At 36.7% G+C, this 19,373-nt stretch overlaps 1 protein-coding gene across 1 annotated transcript in view; it reads left to right on the top strand.

Moving 5' to 3' along the window:
* The window catches only part of EML6 (EMAP like 6), a 240,439-nt gene that overhangs the window by 156,064 nt on the left and 65,002 nt on the right, over nucleotides 1-19,373 (top strand). Inside the window, exons 17-21 of the mRNA XM_033125253.1 lie at nucleotides 3,784-3,877; nucleotides 13,872-13,972; nucleotides 15,276-15,478; nucleotides 18,529-18,640; nucleotides 18,885-19,012. Coding sequence (XP_032981144.1) covers nucleotides 3,784-3,877; nucleotides 13,872-13,972; nucleotides 15,276-15,478; nucleotides 18,529-18,640; nucleotides 18,885-19,012 — 638 coding nt within the window. The remainder of the gene's footprint in view (nucleotides 1-3,783; nucleotides 3,878-13,871; nucleotides 13,973-15,275; nucleotides 15,479-18,528; nucleotides 18,641-18,884; nucleotides 19,013-19,373) is intronic.

The raw sequence follows: 19,373 nt of genomic DNA, 5'->3' as shown, positions 1-19,373 counted from the left end.
GTCCCTGCTCCTGCCCTCCACCAGAACCAAGTGAACTTCTGACATGAGAGTCATACCTGGAGCACTCCGTGCTCACCTACTTCCCTGCTCCCTCTGCCCAGGAAGTGTCTCTAGCTGCCCCTCCTATTCTCCAGTATGAATGAGGAGTGGGTATGGTGGTGCAGAGAGGCTGCCACGTGGAAGAGCCCCCCCCATGAGAAGTGACCCCAATCCTGCAACAGCCCTGAGTCACACACACTGAAAAGGAGCAGCTATACCTTCCTCTTGGAAATTGATAGAAAAGTGAGTAGTTTCAGTCAAAAGTTCCCAGAAGACATTATTTAGAGTACCCTGTGAAACCTGTAAACGGGACACCAACATTGGTTATCATCTAGCTGGTGACTGCATGTGTGAGCCTCAGTACTCCCAGATCCACTTATCTCTTACAAGTCAGCTCATTTTGGGAGGTGTTGTGAAAACCTACTGATAGTGCATTTGTCTCTTATTAGAGACAAAAATTGTCATGGAAATACAAAGCAGGCAAATGATGTGAAAAATAGACCCAAAAAAAGCAGTTATACATAGGGATTTAGATTAATCTATTCTTGCCACTGTTCCAAAGCAAACAAAAAAGACATTTTAATCAAAAACATTTCTTAAAACATAATCCACAACTCTATATAAACAAGAGGGAGTTAATTTATATTATCTCACTTAATTGAGCAAGTCTATAACTCGGTGAATTTATCATCACTGACTAGGGAAAAGGAAGCCATCTTTGGTTTTCTGCTTGCAATAAGGAAAAAGCTTCCACATAAATAGAAAATCAGATTAGGAAGAGAAAGTTTCAGCCACATAACTATTTTCTAACCTAAATATCATCCTTATATATTTTTTAAAACCTTCGTCGAATAATACTGATTTCCACAAGGGCACCTCTAAGACTAATTTGATTTCACTGTGTTCCAGTCTGAAAAAAACCTATGCATTTTTTATGAGCCCTGAATATGGGGACCAACCTGTAATTGCCTGAGTAAAATTTTTTTTCTTTTTGATTTGCCCTTTACTGTTCATATTAAGTGCCTCAGAATTATTTCCAGACTTTGTCATGAATTATCCATAATTAATACATACTGTGACTGGAAGGATTTGAAAGGACAGTACCTAGATTCTAAAAATATGGCTGAAAATAAACTCCAACTAACTGGTGAAAGAACAATGGATTTTCAATGGTGAGGTCAAACCTCTGCAAGAGGAAATGATAACTGGGAAAAAACTGAAAGGTAGCAATTATATTTCCAAACTATGTGGTATGCAGAAATAGCCTACTCCTGCAGAATTCAAGAAAAGTCACCATCCTAAAGAAGATATATGGTTCTTAAGGCACCTCTGGATTCGTACTGTTTCTTCCATGACTACTCAGAGTCATGATACTCATAGGGGTAGAAAGGTGGTCTGACTGGGAACACAAGCTGACGGGGCCTTGAAGAAATTTGAACAAAAAGAAGCCATGACAATCAACTTACCCTGAGACCACCTTCAAAAGAGATAAAACTTTAAAAACTATCATGGTAAATGCATGGATGCTTGCATTCTAAGAGGGACATAGTAATATAACTGCAAATTTTAAAAAACAAAACATAGACTTAATGAATGCAAGAAGACACAATATTTGTGCAGTGTTTCTGAAAGGAATGGTAGTCAAAACAATTACACTTTTATAGCTGTTTAACAGTGATTTTCATTCCCTTTGCCTTCATACCATCCCTACGCACATTTCATCTTTATCTTCCTCATCTTCCTCAACGTCACCAGTACCAGTGCCATCAGCATTCTTTGAAAACCAGCTCAGTGTGAGGGTCACAAAAGAAAGGTGATACGATTCCTATAAGCCTTAAAAGAGCTTATAATCTAAAAAGGGAGACAGAAAACTCCAATAAAAATAAAATTGCCAATTACAGAGGCATGTTAATATGGAAACATAACCAGCCATACCAAGAGATGTGGAAAAAGTAATGTTGTTGGTTATGAACAGAAAATCACTCCCAGTCCTTTTTCCCAAATGCATAAAAAACAGACCTTGCCGGATTTAAAGCCTAGTAACATTCAAGCATAAAGACATATCATTAGTTGTGATTCAGAAGACACATTTGTTTAAAATAATCACCTAGTGGTGGTTTAGCCCTTTAGGAAAGGGTTAATGTCTTCATCTAATACTAATATAACCTCGCAGATTGAAAAGGTGAATGTAATTTTCAAATGCCTTTTCCTCATACTTAGTAGTAGTCGAAGATTAGGGAGGATTTGGTTTGTTAAACCAGGCTCTTTCTCTTTCCTTCTTCCTCCAGAAAAAGAGCAGACCACTGTTCCCAGGTGGTTGGAAGGGTGGATCTTTGGCATAAGTAAGGGCACTCACAGGTTGGGCACTGGTTAGAATTTGGAGGAGGGTTGCCAGGTTTAGTGCATAAAAATACAATATTAAATTGGAAATTTAATTTCCAATTAAATTTGAAATTCATATAAACAAATAGTTTGTTTTAGTACACGTATGTCCCATACAATATAAATATGCAGTGTAAATATCAATATTGCATGGGAAATACCTACCCTAAGAAATTATTCGTTGCTTATCTGAAATTTCAATTTAGGCTTCCTTTATTTACCTGGCAATCCTAATTTGGCATCTACATCAGGCCTACCTTTAAAAATAAATTGAGACCCCGAATGGACGGGGAAGAAGCAGTTTATCACAATCTTGTGTTCCTTTACCCTAATGTTGTTGGTCGTCTGTAGTCAGAGAAGACACCCTGCTGAGCTAATGACGCACAGTGAGCTAGGTCACCCATCTGCCAGCCCGCCCACAGCTAGGGTGGAACTGCTGACCCAGAGACGCTTCGCCTGTGCATCTAGCTTTGTGAGGAGGCAGCAAAGGAAAGACTTACTGCCCGTACCTCTTCTTCTAACTGGAAGGGAAAAGGCAAAGTAGCTATTTTTATTTCAAATTTAATTATACATTTATTTTTAAAGTGTTTTTGAAAAACAACCTGAATAACCCAATTACAGTAATCATTGATAATATTATAAATAATATTTAATACTAAGGGAACATGGTCATCCTATAACAAATGAATAAAAAGATTATGTAATAGTATGTTCAGTATGAGCCTGGCTTTGATTTTTTTTTTTAAAGCACATTTATGTAGAGATAAAAACCAGACATGCATCAAATGTAGGCCTAGAAATTTGGATGATTTAAAATTTTCCTTTGTCCATATTTTCTAAATGTCCTATAACAAGCATACTCCCTTTGAAATAGGGACACTTAAGAAATTAAGATTTTTTTTTTAAATTACAAAATCATCTTTTGAAAGAATTTTTGACATTAAATTTCGTTTGTATAATGCTCTTATCTTGGAGCGTTAAACAGAACCCAGATTTTTAGAGCTGAAAATAGGCTGAGTCACAAAGCCAAATGGCTCTTCCAGTAAATGTCATGAGATTTGTCTGTCACAAAATAGACAAGGTTTCTGTGACTTACCTGAGAGACTCCCTGCAGCCTTGTGTCTCAGATTGGAATGTGGGGTCAGCCATGTCATTCTGCAACCAGTTGTTATGCATTAAGAAGCTCAAGTATTACTAGTTACGCATTTCATTCAGTGAGGTCCCTTTCGTATATGGCACTTCTAATGTATTTGAGCCTAATAATATTAAGGTCAATTTCTTGTTCCTGTTTATAGTATATAAAATGTTTTGATTTTTCATTGAAGAAATGAGTCATTTGACATTTGTGTTGTTTTTACACAGCCGATGGAAAATGTCTGGTGTCTGTTGGTTTAGACGATTTTCACAGTATTGTATTTTGGGACTGGAAAAAGGGAGAAAAGATAGCCACAACAAGGTAAGAAGCTACTGAGGTCTGCCGGCATCCTGCTGATTATTACGTTTCAGTATAGGTTAATCGTTTTCTTTTTCTGGTAAGATTTCATCTTCAAAATCAGATGAAATTCATATAGGAAGCTTAACACCCAAGTGAAAACACATGGCAGTGTTTCATGGTGCCAACCTGACCTAGAGCAGTTAACGTTTGTTTCCGGGAATTAGAAAATTCTGAAATCCTTTCCAGAGAGTTATTCATCACTTTGCTTGTAGTTATATCGGCATTATCTGTATCAAAGCTTTTTACGAGCACTAGAAAAGCCGCTTTTCTTAGGTTTGTGCCTGGCCCCTTGTTTTTCCACTGTCTTAGCATCTGGTGAAGGATCGTCAATGTCACTGGAGTCAGAAGTACCATTTGTCATGAGGCTGTGGCATGCTGCAAAGGAGGCCCTTCGAGTGCATCTGCCAGTCGCTTTCAAAGCAGACAAATTGTTTCCCTAATCTCCCCATCTTATAAATAGACTCCTTAAGACCAACTGCTGTTTATAGACCACCTGTCCTCCCTCACCCCAGCCTCCTGCCCTGCTGAATCAGCCTGAAGTCTGAATATTACTTTCCACTACTCCAAGCATTGGGCTGAGCTGTTTGTCAGCCATGGTCAGAGGTCAAAATAGTTGGCAGCCAAGGCCCAGCAATACAATTTGTTGTCCGAAGTGTGTTATTAGTTTACTTCTCTACTAGTTCTCCCCTGCATTAACCAACTTACTTTCTATTTTGCAATATAAAGTCATTTTCAAGTGAATGGTTTTGAACTCCACTATTCACTTTTTAAATTAATATTTCCCTCCACAATATTAAATGGGGGAAAAAGGTGTTTTTTGTGGGTTTTTTTGGACAATTTGATTTAATGAATGAAGATCTATAAATTGCTGAAGACTCAGAGAAGGAGCAGATGGAGACTTGATGACTCCAGCTGACTGTCTTAGGAGGAAAAAAGAAGCTTTTCTGGTGACTACTATTGAGGTGGAATTCTTGGCAGCAAATGGCCGCTCATAAATCCGCCTGCCCAAGTGGTTTTTCTCTTGGTCTCTCTTTCTACTATTCCTCCCTGTTGTATCACTCCCCTCTAGTACTCAGATTCAACTCCTAGTCAGAATTGCTTTCCTCCTAGTAAAATAAACTCACTTTTAGTTTAATATTTCTGATAGCATCCCATCTGCATTAATAGATAATTTCAGGCAAAGCACATGTCTGCATTTCAAAACAACAAAAATGCAATTTTCCTGCTAGAAAACCATCTGCAACTGTAGGTGGCTTACCAGTTTTATGCCAGAAACATTAATGAAATGGAAGAAAGCAATATTTATTAATCTAAAAAAGTACCGTGTTTCCCCGAAAATAAAACCTAGCCGGACCATCAGCTCTAATGCGTCTTTTGGAGCAAAAATTAATATAAGACCGTTAATTTTTGCTCCAAAAGACGTATTAGAGCTGATGGTCCGGCTAGGTCTTATGTTCGGGGAAACCTGTATATATACCTGAGATGCATGGCAGTGTTACATCTATTTAATTTAATTAACACAAATCTACTTAACAGCATTATGTTAATAGCACAATTTATTTTTGGACTTGCTCCCAAGCCTTATGTCACATTCACAAACCAGGACACCTGCAGAAGTGCCCTCAGAGAAAATTTTTGCATTTGTAATATTAGCCAGTGCTCTTTCCAAGAAGGAATGTGTCAAGGATTGTTAAAGTTCTTTGGAAGAATATTAGAAGGTTTAAAAATAATAAATAAATAATGAATGTTTACATAAGTATATAATATTAACAATAATAAATTTTATAATAGTACCCAGAAAAACAAATAAAAATTCTGTTCATAGCTTAAGTTAGAGTGCTTAAGTAGATAAAAACTTTAAAAACAGACATATGAAAGAAGTGACAAAGAAGTAATACTTAACCGATGGTACTTACTGGCTTCCAGGAATCACCGTAGCTTCCAAGAGGACCTAGTTGACTCTCAGAGAGGCTGACTCAGTGATACCCTTTACTTTGCACGTCTGTATCTCAATCATTGCTAGTAGTGTCACCAGCAAGGCTTAATAATCAACCTGCTTCTAACAAGCTGCGTTGTTCGGGAAAGGTGATTTTCTACTACATGCCCATCACACCGGAGGTGAGATTTCCCTGAGTGGGTAGGGGCCGTAATGGCATTCCCAGGCCTGCTGTATGCCCTCTGTTACAGCACTGTACTCTCCAAAGGTGCCCCTCAGTTGTCAAAAATGTTTAAATGAACGTACCTTTTTTCAGCTCGAAGAAGTTAGAGAAATTCAGAATGGGCACGTTGAGATTGTCTTACAAGATCTCTATGAGCCTCGATCCACTCTATTTGAAAAATTTCTTTGTATCTTTGCTAATTTTCATGAACGATTTCAGTCACCTCCATTACAAATGAAATTTTCAGTCTTTTTTTTCTCTTAAAGGTTGTTCAGATTGTAGTCTAATATATAAGTAATCCATTTAAAAACCAAGGCCAAACTCTTATGGGTAGTAGTTAAATGGCTTAATATCAGTATCAAACAGGGCTGAATAATGAGATAATTAGGCATTTCTGTGTCCCTTTTTTTGTATTTTCATTGCACTGGGAACATGACGATGGGGGACAATGACTAATTATTATTGACACGCTTCATATCAGAAGTTTGAACAATAGGGATCCTAGGTAAAAAGGTACAGTAATCGGGCTGCCTAACAAGAATACTTCCAATGTTCATGTGGAATTGTTGTGCTACTAGAAAGCTTAGGGACCAATGTAGGCCCATGGAGAGCAGGTATGGAGAGCTTGAGAGCACGCATTTCTGTATTAGTGTTGTTGTTTGAGCTATTTTAGGTCCCTACCCTTACATACATTTAGTAAATATGATAAAGTTTCCTGCATACCAAATGGGCAACTAACTTTTCTTCTCACTTTTTAAAAATATGTACCTCTTTTTAAAAATAACATTTATTAATCTTCTCTCTGTTTTCAAAATAATACATGATCATTATGAAAAAGTTAAAAAGCATAGAACAGAACCAAGAAGAAAATGACAGCCATCCTTAATTCCACTACCCCCAGATATAGCTATGGCTAACACCTTAGCATATGTTCTTTAGTATACGAGTATATTCTTCTACTCTTTCTATCCATTTTTATTCATATATTTAATATTATACATACTGCTCTGTAACTAGCTTTTCTCCCCACTCACTAATGTATTATCTCACTGTCTTCTAATTTAAGTTACCTGGATTATTTCATATTATTCTAAATAGTAAACCCATTTAAATATATTTTGGAGATGGGGTATAAATCAAACATGCATTCAGTCTTCCTGTTAAAGGCTACCTTCACAAAGAAAGAGAAAACCAAATCAAACACAGGACTGGGCCTCTATGCAAACGGAAGGGATCAGGAACCAACTCACTGTGTCTGCAGCTCGCTGCCCTTTGCTTCTAGAAAAGGCTCATTCCTTCCTTGGTCCCCTGTGCTTGCTGATAGTTTAAAATGTGTGTGGCTCTCTGTGGTGAATTACTTGTGACTCAGGCATGAGGGACTATCCTGTATTAGGGCAGTAGTACAGAGTCTTCTGCATTCTTACTCTCTCAATTTAGGACCTGAAACTTTTTCTTCTTGTTTTTCTTACACACACAGTGGAAGGCAACTTCCCTACAAATTTAACAAGTGACTAAAGGAAAAAGATAACAGAGGAATCCAATGAATGGTGTTCGTTTTGATGTGGCTATTAATTAAACATTTACATGCCATTGTTGATCAGTTAGAACTTGGCCACAATGGAAGCAACACTGGTGTTTGTAGGACACCGAGAAATTAGAGGGAAAGTAAAAAGTGCTCTCAAAACAGATTTTTCTATTTAAATGTTTGACATTGTACAGACACAAGCAAACAAAACAATGCTCTTTTCTATCTAGGAAATATATTTTGTTATATCTGTTCTCAATTTTCATTTTGTTTTCTCTAGCATCTTCTCTCTAAAATGTATATTAATGATTTAGAATCTGTGAGGATTTTCTTCCAAGTAATTTTTTTTATTATTTAAAGAGGATAGTTTATTGATAGCAAAGGGTCAGAGCTCCCGAGAGGGAGGGGGACCCAAATGAGGGTACCCCTCCTCCAAGAAATTCTTGGCTGCTTAATGTCCTTTATGGTTATCTTTCCTCTTTGTGTTAAGCATATTTTCTCTTTGATTTAAGCCATTTTCTCTCTGTCCTAATTGTTCCTGAATCATCCAGTGATGTATCTTGGCCCTAGTGTTCATGCTTTACTTTTGACTTTCAAAAAAACAAATACTGTTCAAAAATCAATTCCTTCTCCTTTCCTGCCTCTCACTATAGTAGGGCACACGTAATGGGTATGGAGATCTCTGCCTGTTCTTTAGTTGTAGCTTTTAATTACGGAAAATTTCCATTACACAAATGTGGAAGAAATAGCATAATAAACTCCCTGTACCCATCACCCAGCTTCACCATCCTACAAATGGTACAAATCTCTCCTCCCTTATTTTTTTCTTTTACTTTCTCTTTTGCTACAGTATTTTAAAGAAAATTCAAGACATCATGTAATTTGGCCTGTATATATTTCACTAGGCATTTCTAACAGAAAAGATACTTTTAAAAAACCACCATTCCATAAAAACATCTAGCTAAAGCAACAGGAATTTCTTCCTTTCATCTATTACCCAAATCGTAATCAAACATTTCTGATTGTTTCAATGATGAGAGTTAGTTTGTTTAAATCTACACCCAAACAAGGCCCATGCATTGCATTTGGTTGTAACGTCCCTTAAGCCTTTTTTTTTTGTAAGAGCCCTCCTCCCACCTTTTCATGCCATGGATGCATTTGAGGAACGAGGTCATGACCTATAAAATGTTTCACATTCTAAATTTGACTGATTCTTCATGGAAGCATTTCAGGCATTCCTCTGCAAATTTCCTATAAATGGTAGTTAGATCCATAGGTTTGATTAGATTTACGTTCAGTTGTTTTGTTTTGTTTTAAACAGTTTTATTGATAAATCACATACCATACAATTCACCCATTTAAAGTATACAGTTCAATGGTTTTTAGCATATTTTACAGAGTTTTGCAATCGTTACCACTGTCTAATTTCAGCACACTTTCACTACCCCAGAAAGAAACCCTATACCCATTAGCACTAATCTATTTTCTGTCTCTATGGATTTTTGTATTCCAGACATTGTATATAAACAACACCATACAATAAAAGGTCCTTTCTGACCTCATGTTCTTCATGTAGCATAATGTTTTAGATTCATCTGTTACATAGCCTGTATCAGTACTTCATTCCCCTTTAATGCTGAATAATATTTCATTCTGTGGATCTGCTACATTTTATCCTTTTATCAGCTGATAGATATTTGCATTGTTTCCACCTTTTGGCTATTACAAATAATGCTGCTATGAACATTTGTGTATAACGTTTTGAGTAGACATGTATTTAATTTATTTTGGGTAAATACCAGGAGTGGAATTGCTGGGGTATTTGGTAACTTTATGTTTAACATTTTGAGGCACTGCCAAAATATTTTTCAAGGTGGCTACCCCATTTTATACTTCCACCAGCAATGAATGAAGTTTCCAATTTCTCCACATAATTGTCAACACTTATTATTTTCTGTCATTTTCATTATAGCCATTCTAGTGGGTGTGAAGTGGTATATCATTATGGTTTTGATTTTCATTTTTTGATGGCTAATGATGTTGAGTATTTTTTCATCTGCTTACTGGCCATTTGTATATCTTCTTTGTAGATATTTCTATTCAGATACTTTGCCCATTTTTAGTAGGGTTATTTGGGTTTTTTTATTTTTGAGTTGTAAGAGTTTTAGTTTTTAAAAAAATATATATTCTGAATACAAATCCCTCATCAGATATGATTGGCAAATATTTTCTCCTATATTCTATTTTTCAGACAAGAGTATTTGATACGTACTTCATTTTTCATCACATTGGAAGAAACATAATCAGTGGCATACTAGAGACTGGGGGCAGTGGGAGTGGTTACTTCCCAGGTGCGAGCAATAGAGCTGTATTAGCTGTAGAAATATTTTTAAAGAATAATAAAATCAACAAAAAACCAATCTGCTTTTTATTATTCCCATGAGCCAATAATTCTAAACAATGTCAGAGATGAAATTCCTTTCCACCAAGACAGATCACTTCTCTAGCACACCCCTGTGTGTACAGCACTATGTAAAATGTCTGGTTGTCCTACTCTTAGTTATACTCAGCCCAGTTGTGGGTTTTAGTAGTATCAGTCTGATCCTTCCATTATAAATCTTACCATCAATGTATTATCTAATAGTTGTGGCATACATTTACAACTGTGGACTGAATTGATTATTTAATCGGGTTAAAATACAGAGGGTGCCAAAAAAATGTATACAAATTTTAAGAAAGGAAAAACCTGTTAAAATCATAATACTCAATATACACTGATAAGAAAAGATGAATACAAGTCATGTGTATACAGTTTTTTGGCACCTCTGGTAGTTTTCTAATTCTATCATTCTTTCTTATATTAGCTAGAATTCTATAAATAAGAATTTCCCCTCGTGAATTATTTGGTTTCTCTAAAACAAAATTCATACAGAAAACGGACCTTTAAATATTAGGGTTATTTGTCCTTTGTCTATAACTTGCAGATATTTTTCCTGGTTTGTCATTTGTCTTTTTTGTTATGGTGGTTTTCATCATGCAAAAGGTTTTTATTTTTTTATGTGGTAAAATTTTTCAATCTTCTTTTAATGCTTCAAGATTTTGAGTAATAGTTAGGAAAGTATTCCCCATTCTCAGGTTAGAAGGAAATCACTCATAATTTTTTCTAATCTGCTGTGGCTTCATCTTTACATCAGATCTCTAAGCATTTGGAATTTATCCTAGTAACTATTACGAGGTAGAGGTCCAGTTTTATCCTTTTTTCGTATGGCTACCAAGGTGTTCCAAACACCATTTTTCTTTTTCCTTTTAAATAGACATTATTTTTAGAAGAGTTTTAGGTTCACAGCAAAATTGAGCAGAAAGTAGAGTTCCTACATACCTCCTACTCCCACATACCCATAGCCTTCTCCATATCCCTATCACAAAAGCAGTACATTCGTTACAATAAAACTACACTGGCATGTCATTATCACATAAAGTCTATAGCTTACATTAGAGTTCATTCTTGGTATTGTATATCGTATGAGGTTTGATAAATGTTTAATGATACGTGTCTACTATTACAGTATCATACAGAATAGTTTCACTGCTCTAAAAATCCTTCATGTTCTGCCTATTCATTTTTTCCCTCCCCTCTATCCTGAAAATGAATAATCTTTTTACTGTATCCATAGCTTTGTCTTTCCAGAATCTCATATAGTTGAAATCATACAGTATGTAGGCTTTTCAAATTCACTTTTTTCACTTAGTAGTATCCACTTAAGATTCCTCCATGCCTTTTCACAGCTTATAGCTCATTTTTAGCACTGAATAATATTCCAGTGTCTGGATATGCCACCATTTCTTTTTATCCATTCACCTACTGAATGAAATCTTGGTTGCTTCTAAGTTTTTGCAATTATGATTGAAGCTGCTGTAAACATCCATGTGCAGATTTTTGTGTGGACATAACTTTTCAACTCCTTTGCATAATTACCAAGGAACATGGTTGCTGGAAACTATGGTAAGAGTATGTTTAGTTTTGTAAGAAACCACCAAACTGTCTTCCAAAGTGGCTGTACCATTTTTCATTCCCTTGAACAATGTATGAGAGTTCCTGTTGTTTCACATCCTCACCAGCATTTGGTGACAAATACCATTTATTTTAAAAGTTCATCTTTTCTCCATTGATTTGAGACCTTGTCTTTACTATATACTACATTTTAATATTGATTTGGGTCTCTTTCTAGATTTTCTACTTTGCCATTGGTATGTCAGTCAATTCGTTCACCAGTGCTACACTGTTTTACAGTATGGTGAAGAATTTATAAATTGTTTTAATATTTAAGAGAGCTAGCCTTTCCACTCTGCTTTTCTTCTTCAGAGTTCACCTGGTCATTCCTGCTGGTTTATTCTTCCATAAGAACTTTAAAATCAAGGTTTCTAACTCTAGATTACATGCAAACAAATACCAAGTGCTCTTTTTATTGGAATAAAGTTTTATTTATAAACAAAGTTAGGGACTATTGACACCTCTATGATTGAGTTTTCCAACCCAAGAGCATAGGGTGTGTTTCCTTATTAAAAGTCAATTTTTCTATCTTACAGACATGTGTGTGTAGGGAGGAGGGTATTGTTTTACTCATTTTATATATTGCACATTTATTATTAAACTTATCCCTTGATACTTATGTTGTTTACAGAGTCCTCTCTCCCATTACATCTTTTAACTGTTATTGTATACATTAAGGTTATTGGTTCTGTATTTAATTTTATATACTGCAAGTTTACTAAATTGTCTTATTTGTAGTTGTTTTACATTATTTCCTTTTGAATTTTCTAGACATATAATGATATCCTCTGCTGATAGAAATAGTTTTGCTTCTTCCATTCCAGCTTCCGTGCCGTTAATTTTTTAAAATCTTGTCTAATTGCATTAGTTAATATATTCGACACAATGCTAAGCGGTAGTGACAGTAGTCTTGTTCCTGACTTTGGGAATGCCCTTAAGTAAGAATCTGACTTTTGAGTTCACACACACACACACACACACACACACACGCCAAACCATGAATAAGCTGCTATTCCAGCACTTTTTGTTCTTAAAGAAAGGGTAATGGCACACAACATTTCCGGAGAGCCCGCCTGTGTATGGTTGGTCTCGAATGAATTGAGGTTTCTCAGTGAGGGTCAAGGAGTGCAGGGAAATAGAAATGTCTAAGAGGTGAAGTTTGATGTATCCATTAATTCCTACTTCATTGAGTGTTGGGTGTTTTTGAATCACAAATGAGTGTTAGATTTTTGTCAAATAGCTTTTCAGCATCTGTGAATATAACAATTGTCCTCCTTGTGTGTTAACATGATGAATTGTGCTGTTTGATTTCTTATAAAGAACCACCCTTGCATTTGGTCATGATGTATTATTTCTAAAGTGTTGTTGGATTCCCTTTGCTAATATTTAAGATTTTTAAATCTATATTCATAAAGGAGATTGGTGAGTCATGTTCTTTTTGTTAACTGCTTTTCTTTTACATAAGGAAATCTATGTCCTAATATCCCAGATATTGGACCATCAGATAGTCCATTAAGGCCAGGAAACCCTTAGATTCTAATGTGGTGACTCTGGACTCAAAAGCAGAGATTTCCCTAGCGCTGTGGAATGCCAGGTCTGCAGCTCCAGGTCTACAATCAGTCCTCACTTTTACATTTGTCCTTCTGCCTCTTGGGTTATAAACCTACATTTCTGAATGCATAGCATCCGAAAGTGCCTTGAATCAATAGACAACAGCCGTTCTCTCTCCATGGATGTAAGCCAGGGGCTTCAATTTCTAGTGAAAACATTTCTAGCTGAAACTCTGTTTAGCCCAAAGTTATGACTCCACGGTAAGGATATTACATTTGAAGCTTCTCATCAATGCTATTGCCATGTCATCTCCCGCCTCCTGTTTGAGACCTTTGTATCCCGAGCATTACACGCAGTCCTGTGGTGGTGGCGTTAATTTTATCTTATGGAGACATCCTAATGCATGTGACATAGGTCATTCATTTGTTTAAAGCACAATTAAGTAGACATTGGGAGCAATATTAGGGTAAGAAGAAAGGGCTCAAACATGCAAAGAAAAGCCAAAGCTCATTATTTTAATGTAGATCCTATGTGTGTTTTCAGTGTTCTTCTAATTTAGTTGTCCCATTACATGTACTTAATGAAATTTAGACCAAGTGCATGCTTTAAATAAAACTATATCATTGCTTCCATCAAAACCAGAGTTGTTTTTTTATTTGTTTCTTACAGAGGGCATAAAGATAAGATATTTGTGGTAAAGTGTAACCCACACCATGTTGACAAACTGGTTACCGTTGGGATAAAGCACATCAAGTTCTGGCAACAAGCAGGTACTGTTGTTTGCATTTATTTTTTATGTGGTTGAGAACTTTAGTCCAGCTGGAGAAAACCATAGCCGCTGCCCAGCCTGTCTCTGCAGTCTAAAATTATTATAAAATGTGTCTAAGAGACAATCTCTCCCAAATTCACTTTGAACTGCTTAATATCTAAGCTGTGAAACTTAGAACACACGAGATGATGCTATGCATATTCATCAATATCTAGAAAGCTTTGGGAAATGTTCTGCTGTGAAAATAATTACATTTAGTCATCTGTTCTGAAAGTAGTAATTATGTCGGACCTGCTGAAGAGGAAGTAAAATAATTGCTTTGGTTGGGTGAAAAGAATTTTCAGTATTGTGAGGCTTCCTATGTTTATCACTGAGTTTAGAAAATGAATTAAATCCTGATACTACACACAGTGGGTGGTCAAAATATTTGTGAATTACAATGTTGATAATAATGATGAGTAAATAAGCATGACAAAATGTGGAACAGTATCTTATTCTTCTCATTACTAAGCCTGTTATTACAATTGCTTCTGAACTCTTAGTCTTGGCTTTAGTGCCAAGCCCAATTTTATACTGGACAAAACATAAATAAGCTACTGTTCAAAGCTTTCTGCTTTTAGAGAAAGGATAATGATACCTAACATGTTTGGAGAGCCAGCCTGGGAAGAGCTGCCAGGAGTGAGTCTGGTTTTCTCAGTGCTAGTCAGGAAGTGCAGGGAAATGTGAACATTTAAGGGACGGATCCGATGTACCTTCGCACAATGATTCATTTTTCTCACCCCAAAGTTGCTGTGATAAAAATTGAGGCAAAACATGTATAACATGTTTACATTTTACATTCACAGCTGGTGCTGTTTCTATTCTCTTCGCTCAGCACTCATGAAGACTTTCCTAGCTCCCCCGGGGCACTTAGTCACTCCTTCCTCTGGTTGGCACAGAACTCATACTGAACCTTGGTTAGACATGTATCATTGGACTGAGATTCATATCGAGTTCTCTCTCCAACCAGACCATAAGTTCCTTGAAAACAGGAACTCTCTTTTCATCTTTATACCCCAGCATTGACTACTGTATTTGCCACAAGTAAGGATTCAGTAAACACTGAATTAATGCATGAGTGAACGAGAAACACTCTTACATAATAATATTTTTGTTTATGATATTATCTGCTGTTTCTCAAACATCTTTGTGTATATGCATAATGTCAACACACTGGGTTTTTCACTGAAGATAGCTATTCTACATGCTCATAGGAGGTGTCACTTTTTTTAAAAAAATTAATAAATACTCTTGGTCCACTCCAGGTGGGGGCTTCACCTCTAAAAGAGGAAGTTTTGGAAATGTCAGAAAATTGGAAACAATGATGTGTGTTTCTTATGGGCGAATGGAAGATCTAGTGTTCTCAGGAGCAGCTACTGGAGATATTTTTATTTGGAAAGATATTCTACTACTGAAGACAGTGAAGGCTCATGACGGGCCTGTGTTCGCTATGTATGCACTGGACAAGGTGTGGTACATTTTTTCAAAATTCGTTCATCAGCTTTCTAAAAGTGTAAGTTAGTCTTAGGAAGATCCACACCAAGAGAATGTGTCTAAAAACAGTACTACCTGAATCAGGAAGTATTTATCATGAACCTCCAGTCCAGAGAAGACAGGAAGGAGAGTACAAATATTTTAAAATGTTCTCTTTCATTTATGATTATTTCTTTTAATATTTAATTTTTCCCCCCTCTTTTTTTCATACTTGTTCTTCCTGGCTCTCACTCCTGCAAGAGCCTTACGGACTAGTGTTGAGATAAACGTAGACACACAGTAGCAGAAGAGTCCTGAGAAATATTTCAGCATTGTCTTCCCCTTCGGTGGCACAATAAGCAGAGACCTGGAAGTGCCAAGTGGTTAGATTGTCGTCCCACCCATCAATTTGACCAAAAGTTATGTTGATAACCAGTTTGCTCAGCTTTAACAAGAGTGTTCCGAGTAAAGTCTTTTCACCAGCTGTAGTAGGGTTCTCCAAAGGAACAGAACCAGTAGGACATCCATATACATACAGTCATGCACCACGCAACGAGGGGGCTGCAGCCTGAGAAATGAGTCATTAAGTGAACTTCATCATTTGAAGTTGTGCGAGCATCATAGAATGTACTTACACAAACCTACGTGGTATAGCCTACTATTGTAATTGTATGTGCTATACCTTTATACAATTGGCAGCACAGTAGGTTTGTTTATACCGGCATCACCACAAGTAAGGGAGTAATGGTTATGCTACTATGTTATGAGTTATGTGCTACCGTGTAACTAGCTGATAGGGATTTTTCAGCTCCTTTATAATCTTACGGGACCACCATTGTCTATGCAGCCTGTCATTGAACAAAATGTCATTATGAGGCGTAGGACTGTATATGAAAAGGAGATTTATTGTGAGGAATTGGCTCGTGCAATTATGGAAGCTGAGAAGTCCTACCTATGCCATGTGCAAGCTGGAGAGCTAAGAAAGCCGGTGGTGTAATTTTAGTCGGAGTCCAAAGGCTTGCGAACCAGGGGATCTAACGGTGTAAATCCTAGTCTGAGAGCTGGAAAAGATGAAATGAGATGTCCCAGCTCAATGAGATGGGGGATAAAGGGATGAATTCCTGCTTCCCATGGCTTATGTTCTACTCAGGCTCCCACATTGGGGACGCCAATCTACTTTACTGAGTCAACCAACTCAAATGCTAATCTCATCAGGAAACACCATTACAGACACACACAGAAATATTTAATCTGAGCACCCCACGGCCAGTCAAATTGACTCATAAAATTAGCCGTCACACTAGCCCTATTTCCATTCAAGCTCGTCTTTGTCCTGGCCTGTCCAGCTACCCACCTATTTTATAGTTTTTCTTTATAAAGACCACACTTTAGTGCTATTAAAACACTTTCTTCAATCAATTTGTCAGAAAATACCAATTTTTCATTCACTGCTAGCTTGCTGGTAGTACCAATTCGTCTGTGCTCTTTGACCTCTGAACAGTTCAAGCCACCCAACGCATCTAAGCATAGCCTCATTTGCATTTACCTGTTCCCAGGTAAATATGCTGATCCCACTACAGAAGTAGATTCTTATGATATGTGCAACTATATGGTTGTTTTAGTAATTAAGCTGTTTTTTTGTTTGTTTGTTTGTTTTACTTTACTGGCAAACTTGTTTTTGGTTAAACTGCAAATGTTAGAAAAGATTAAAGCAAAATGCAAAATTTTTGTAGGCCCAGAGGTTGATGTGCTATAACTTGATTAAGCTTTTCTACTGCTTGGTAAATTAAGCTGACAAATCATGGGAAAAGATAAGGATATCACAGTATCATATACTGCATTTAAATTTTTTTGTTATTATTAGTTTCAGATGTACAAAACAATGTAATAGTTAGACAACTATGCCCTTCGCAAAGTGATAACTCCTCTCCCCCAATCTACTACCCCTCTGACATCGTATATAGCTGTTACAGTTCCACTGACTCTATTCCTTATGCTGTACTCCATGTCCTGTGACTATATATATATATACATATATATATATATATGTATATATATATATAAAATTATAGTTGACATTCATTATTATTCAGCTTCAGCTTCAGTGGTCAGGCACATACACTGTCCATGAAGTGGTCTCCCTAATAAGACACTGCATTTAAATTTATTTTGGGGATTGAATCGCCCTGGGTGCAAAATCTATAGTAAGAATAAGAATATTTAATGTAATAAACTTCAAAATATTAATTGCTTTTACACATCATTAGAATGCAGTAAATTAAAAGTTTCAGAAAAAACAGAATGAATTACACAGTTATTTTTCTTAAAAAAAGAAAGACTTTTCTAAGAACAGTTGGTACATATGATAAGTTGCCAGAAAGGAAAACTAGGAAGACCAAGAAATCATAAGCTTAGAACAAGAATAAAGATTACTGTTCAGTAAAAAATATCCAATGTGTCAAGCTTTTTGCTTTCCACGTTTTATAAAAAATAATCTGGATTTTAGTTATTGTGGAAATTGATGTCTGTTGAACAAATTAGCCGGATGGTTTTGTTATATGAAGTGCCTAATTCACTTTTAATAATAAATAATGAGGTTTCCTTATGGAAGTAATTATTTAGTTTTTAAATATTTAACAATCACTTGCATTGTGATGTTAGTTCTGATTCATTCAGGAGGAGTATATGAGATACCAGAGCTGCCAGGCTTTGAGGCTGGTCCTGTTCCACAGGAACTCATTCGCTAGTCGAGGGACTGGGCACAGAAACAAATGTCCATGGTCCAGTATAGCCAGGGCCAACCAATGGTCTGGGGAAAGTGCAATGAATACACAGTGGGAATGTGTTTAATTCTGCTAGAGAAAAAGGGGAGAGATGCTTCCAGAAAATATTATATTACTAGTATATGTTATCAGATTTTTTCAGTCTCCTATACTTAGGAAGAAAACACACACATGACTGCACCCAAGGGGGAATCCTGTTGAGGCTGGGTGGTAACTGGTTATTTCAATGTGTATATAATTCTTCCTATGTTTGTCTTCACAGGGTTTTGTCACAGGTGGAAAGGATGGAATCGTGGAGCTCTGGGATGATATGTTTGAAAGATGCTTGAAGACTTATGCCATTAAAAGAGCAGCATTGTCAACTAGCTCTAAAGGTGCCACTCCCAAATATGCGATAGAAAGCTTTCTGTTCATAGGGATGGACACAACAGTACTAATGTTCTTGGGAAAACAGGACCAAATCAATTCTCTTTTTCCACCTTCAGAGCTCTAGGCCCATGGTGGAAATGTCAAGGATGATTGCTTAATAGCTAGTACTTTGGAGCTATAAAAACAGAATTTATATAATAGTCAATCCTTTTATTTTTTGTTCTATTAAATACATGTCCCCTGCCCCAGGCTTGCTTTTGGAAGACAACCCTTCAATCCGTGCCATTACTTTGGGACATGGACATATCCTAGTGGGAACGAAAAATGGAGAGATCCTGGAAATTGATAAAAGCGGCCCAATGACTCTGCTTGTTCAGGTACTGTGTTTGTCCATATTCTAACCTATAATTGACATCAGAGCCAGAACAAAGGTGAGACAGAGGGGGTGTGGCACTTAATGTGCAAAATTTAAGGAGGCATTCACTCTCAGGGTCATGCAAATATTAATTACCTATTGCTGTGTAACAAAGTGCCACAAACGTAGTAGCTTAAAACAGCACACATTTATTATCTTGTAGTTTCTCTGGGTGAGGAGTTTGAGCATGGCTTAATTGGGTCTTCTGCTTAAGTTTCCATGAGGCTGCAGTAAGAGCCAGGGCTGCAGTCTCATCTGAGGCTCAGCTGAGGAAGGATCTGCTTCCAAGGTCACTCAGGTTAGCAGAATTTAGTTCCGTGTGG

The sequence above is a fragment of the Rhinolophus ferrumequinum genome, chromosome 13 (genome assembly GCF_004115265.2).
Source record: "Rhinolophus ferrumequinum isolate MPI-CBG mRhiFer1 chromosome 13, mRhiFer1_v1.p, whole genome shotgun sequence".
Taxonomy (NCBI): Eukaryota; Metazoa; Chordata; class Mammalia; order Chiroptera; family Rhinolophidae; genus Rhinolophus; species Rhinolophus ferrumequinum.
The sequence above is the reverse complement of the archived record's forward strand: the minus strand, read 5'-3'. Positions and strand labels throughout refer to the sequence as shown.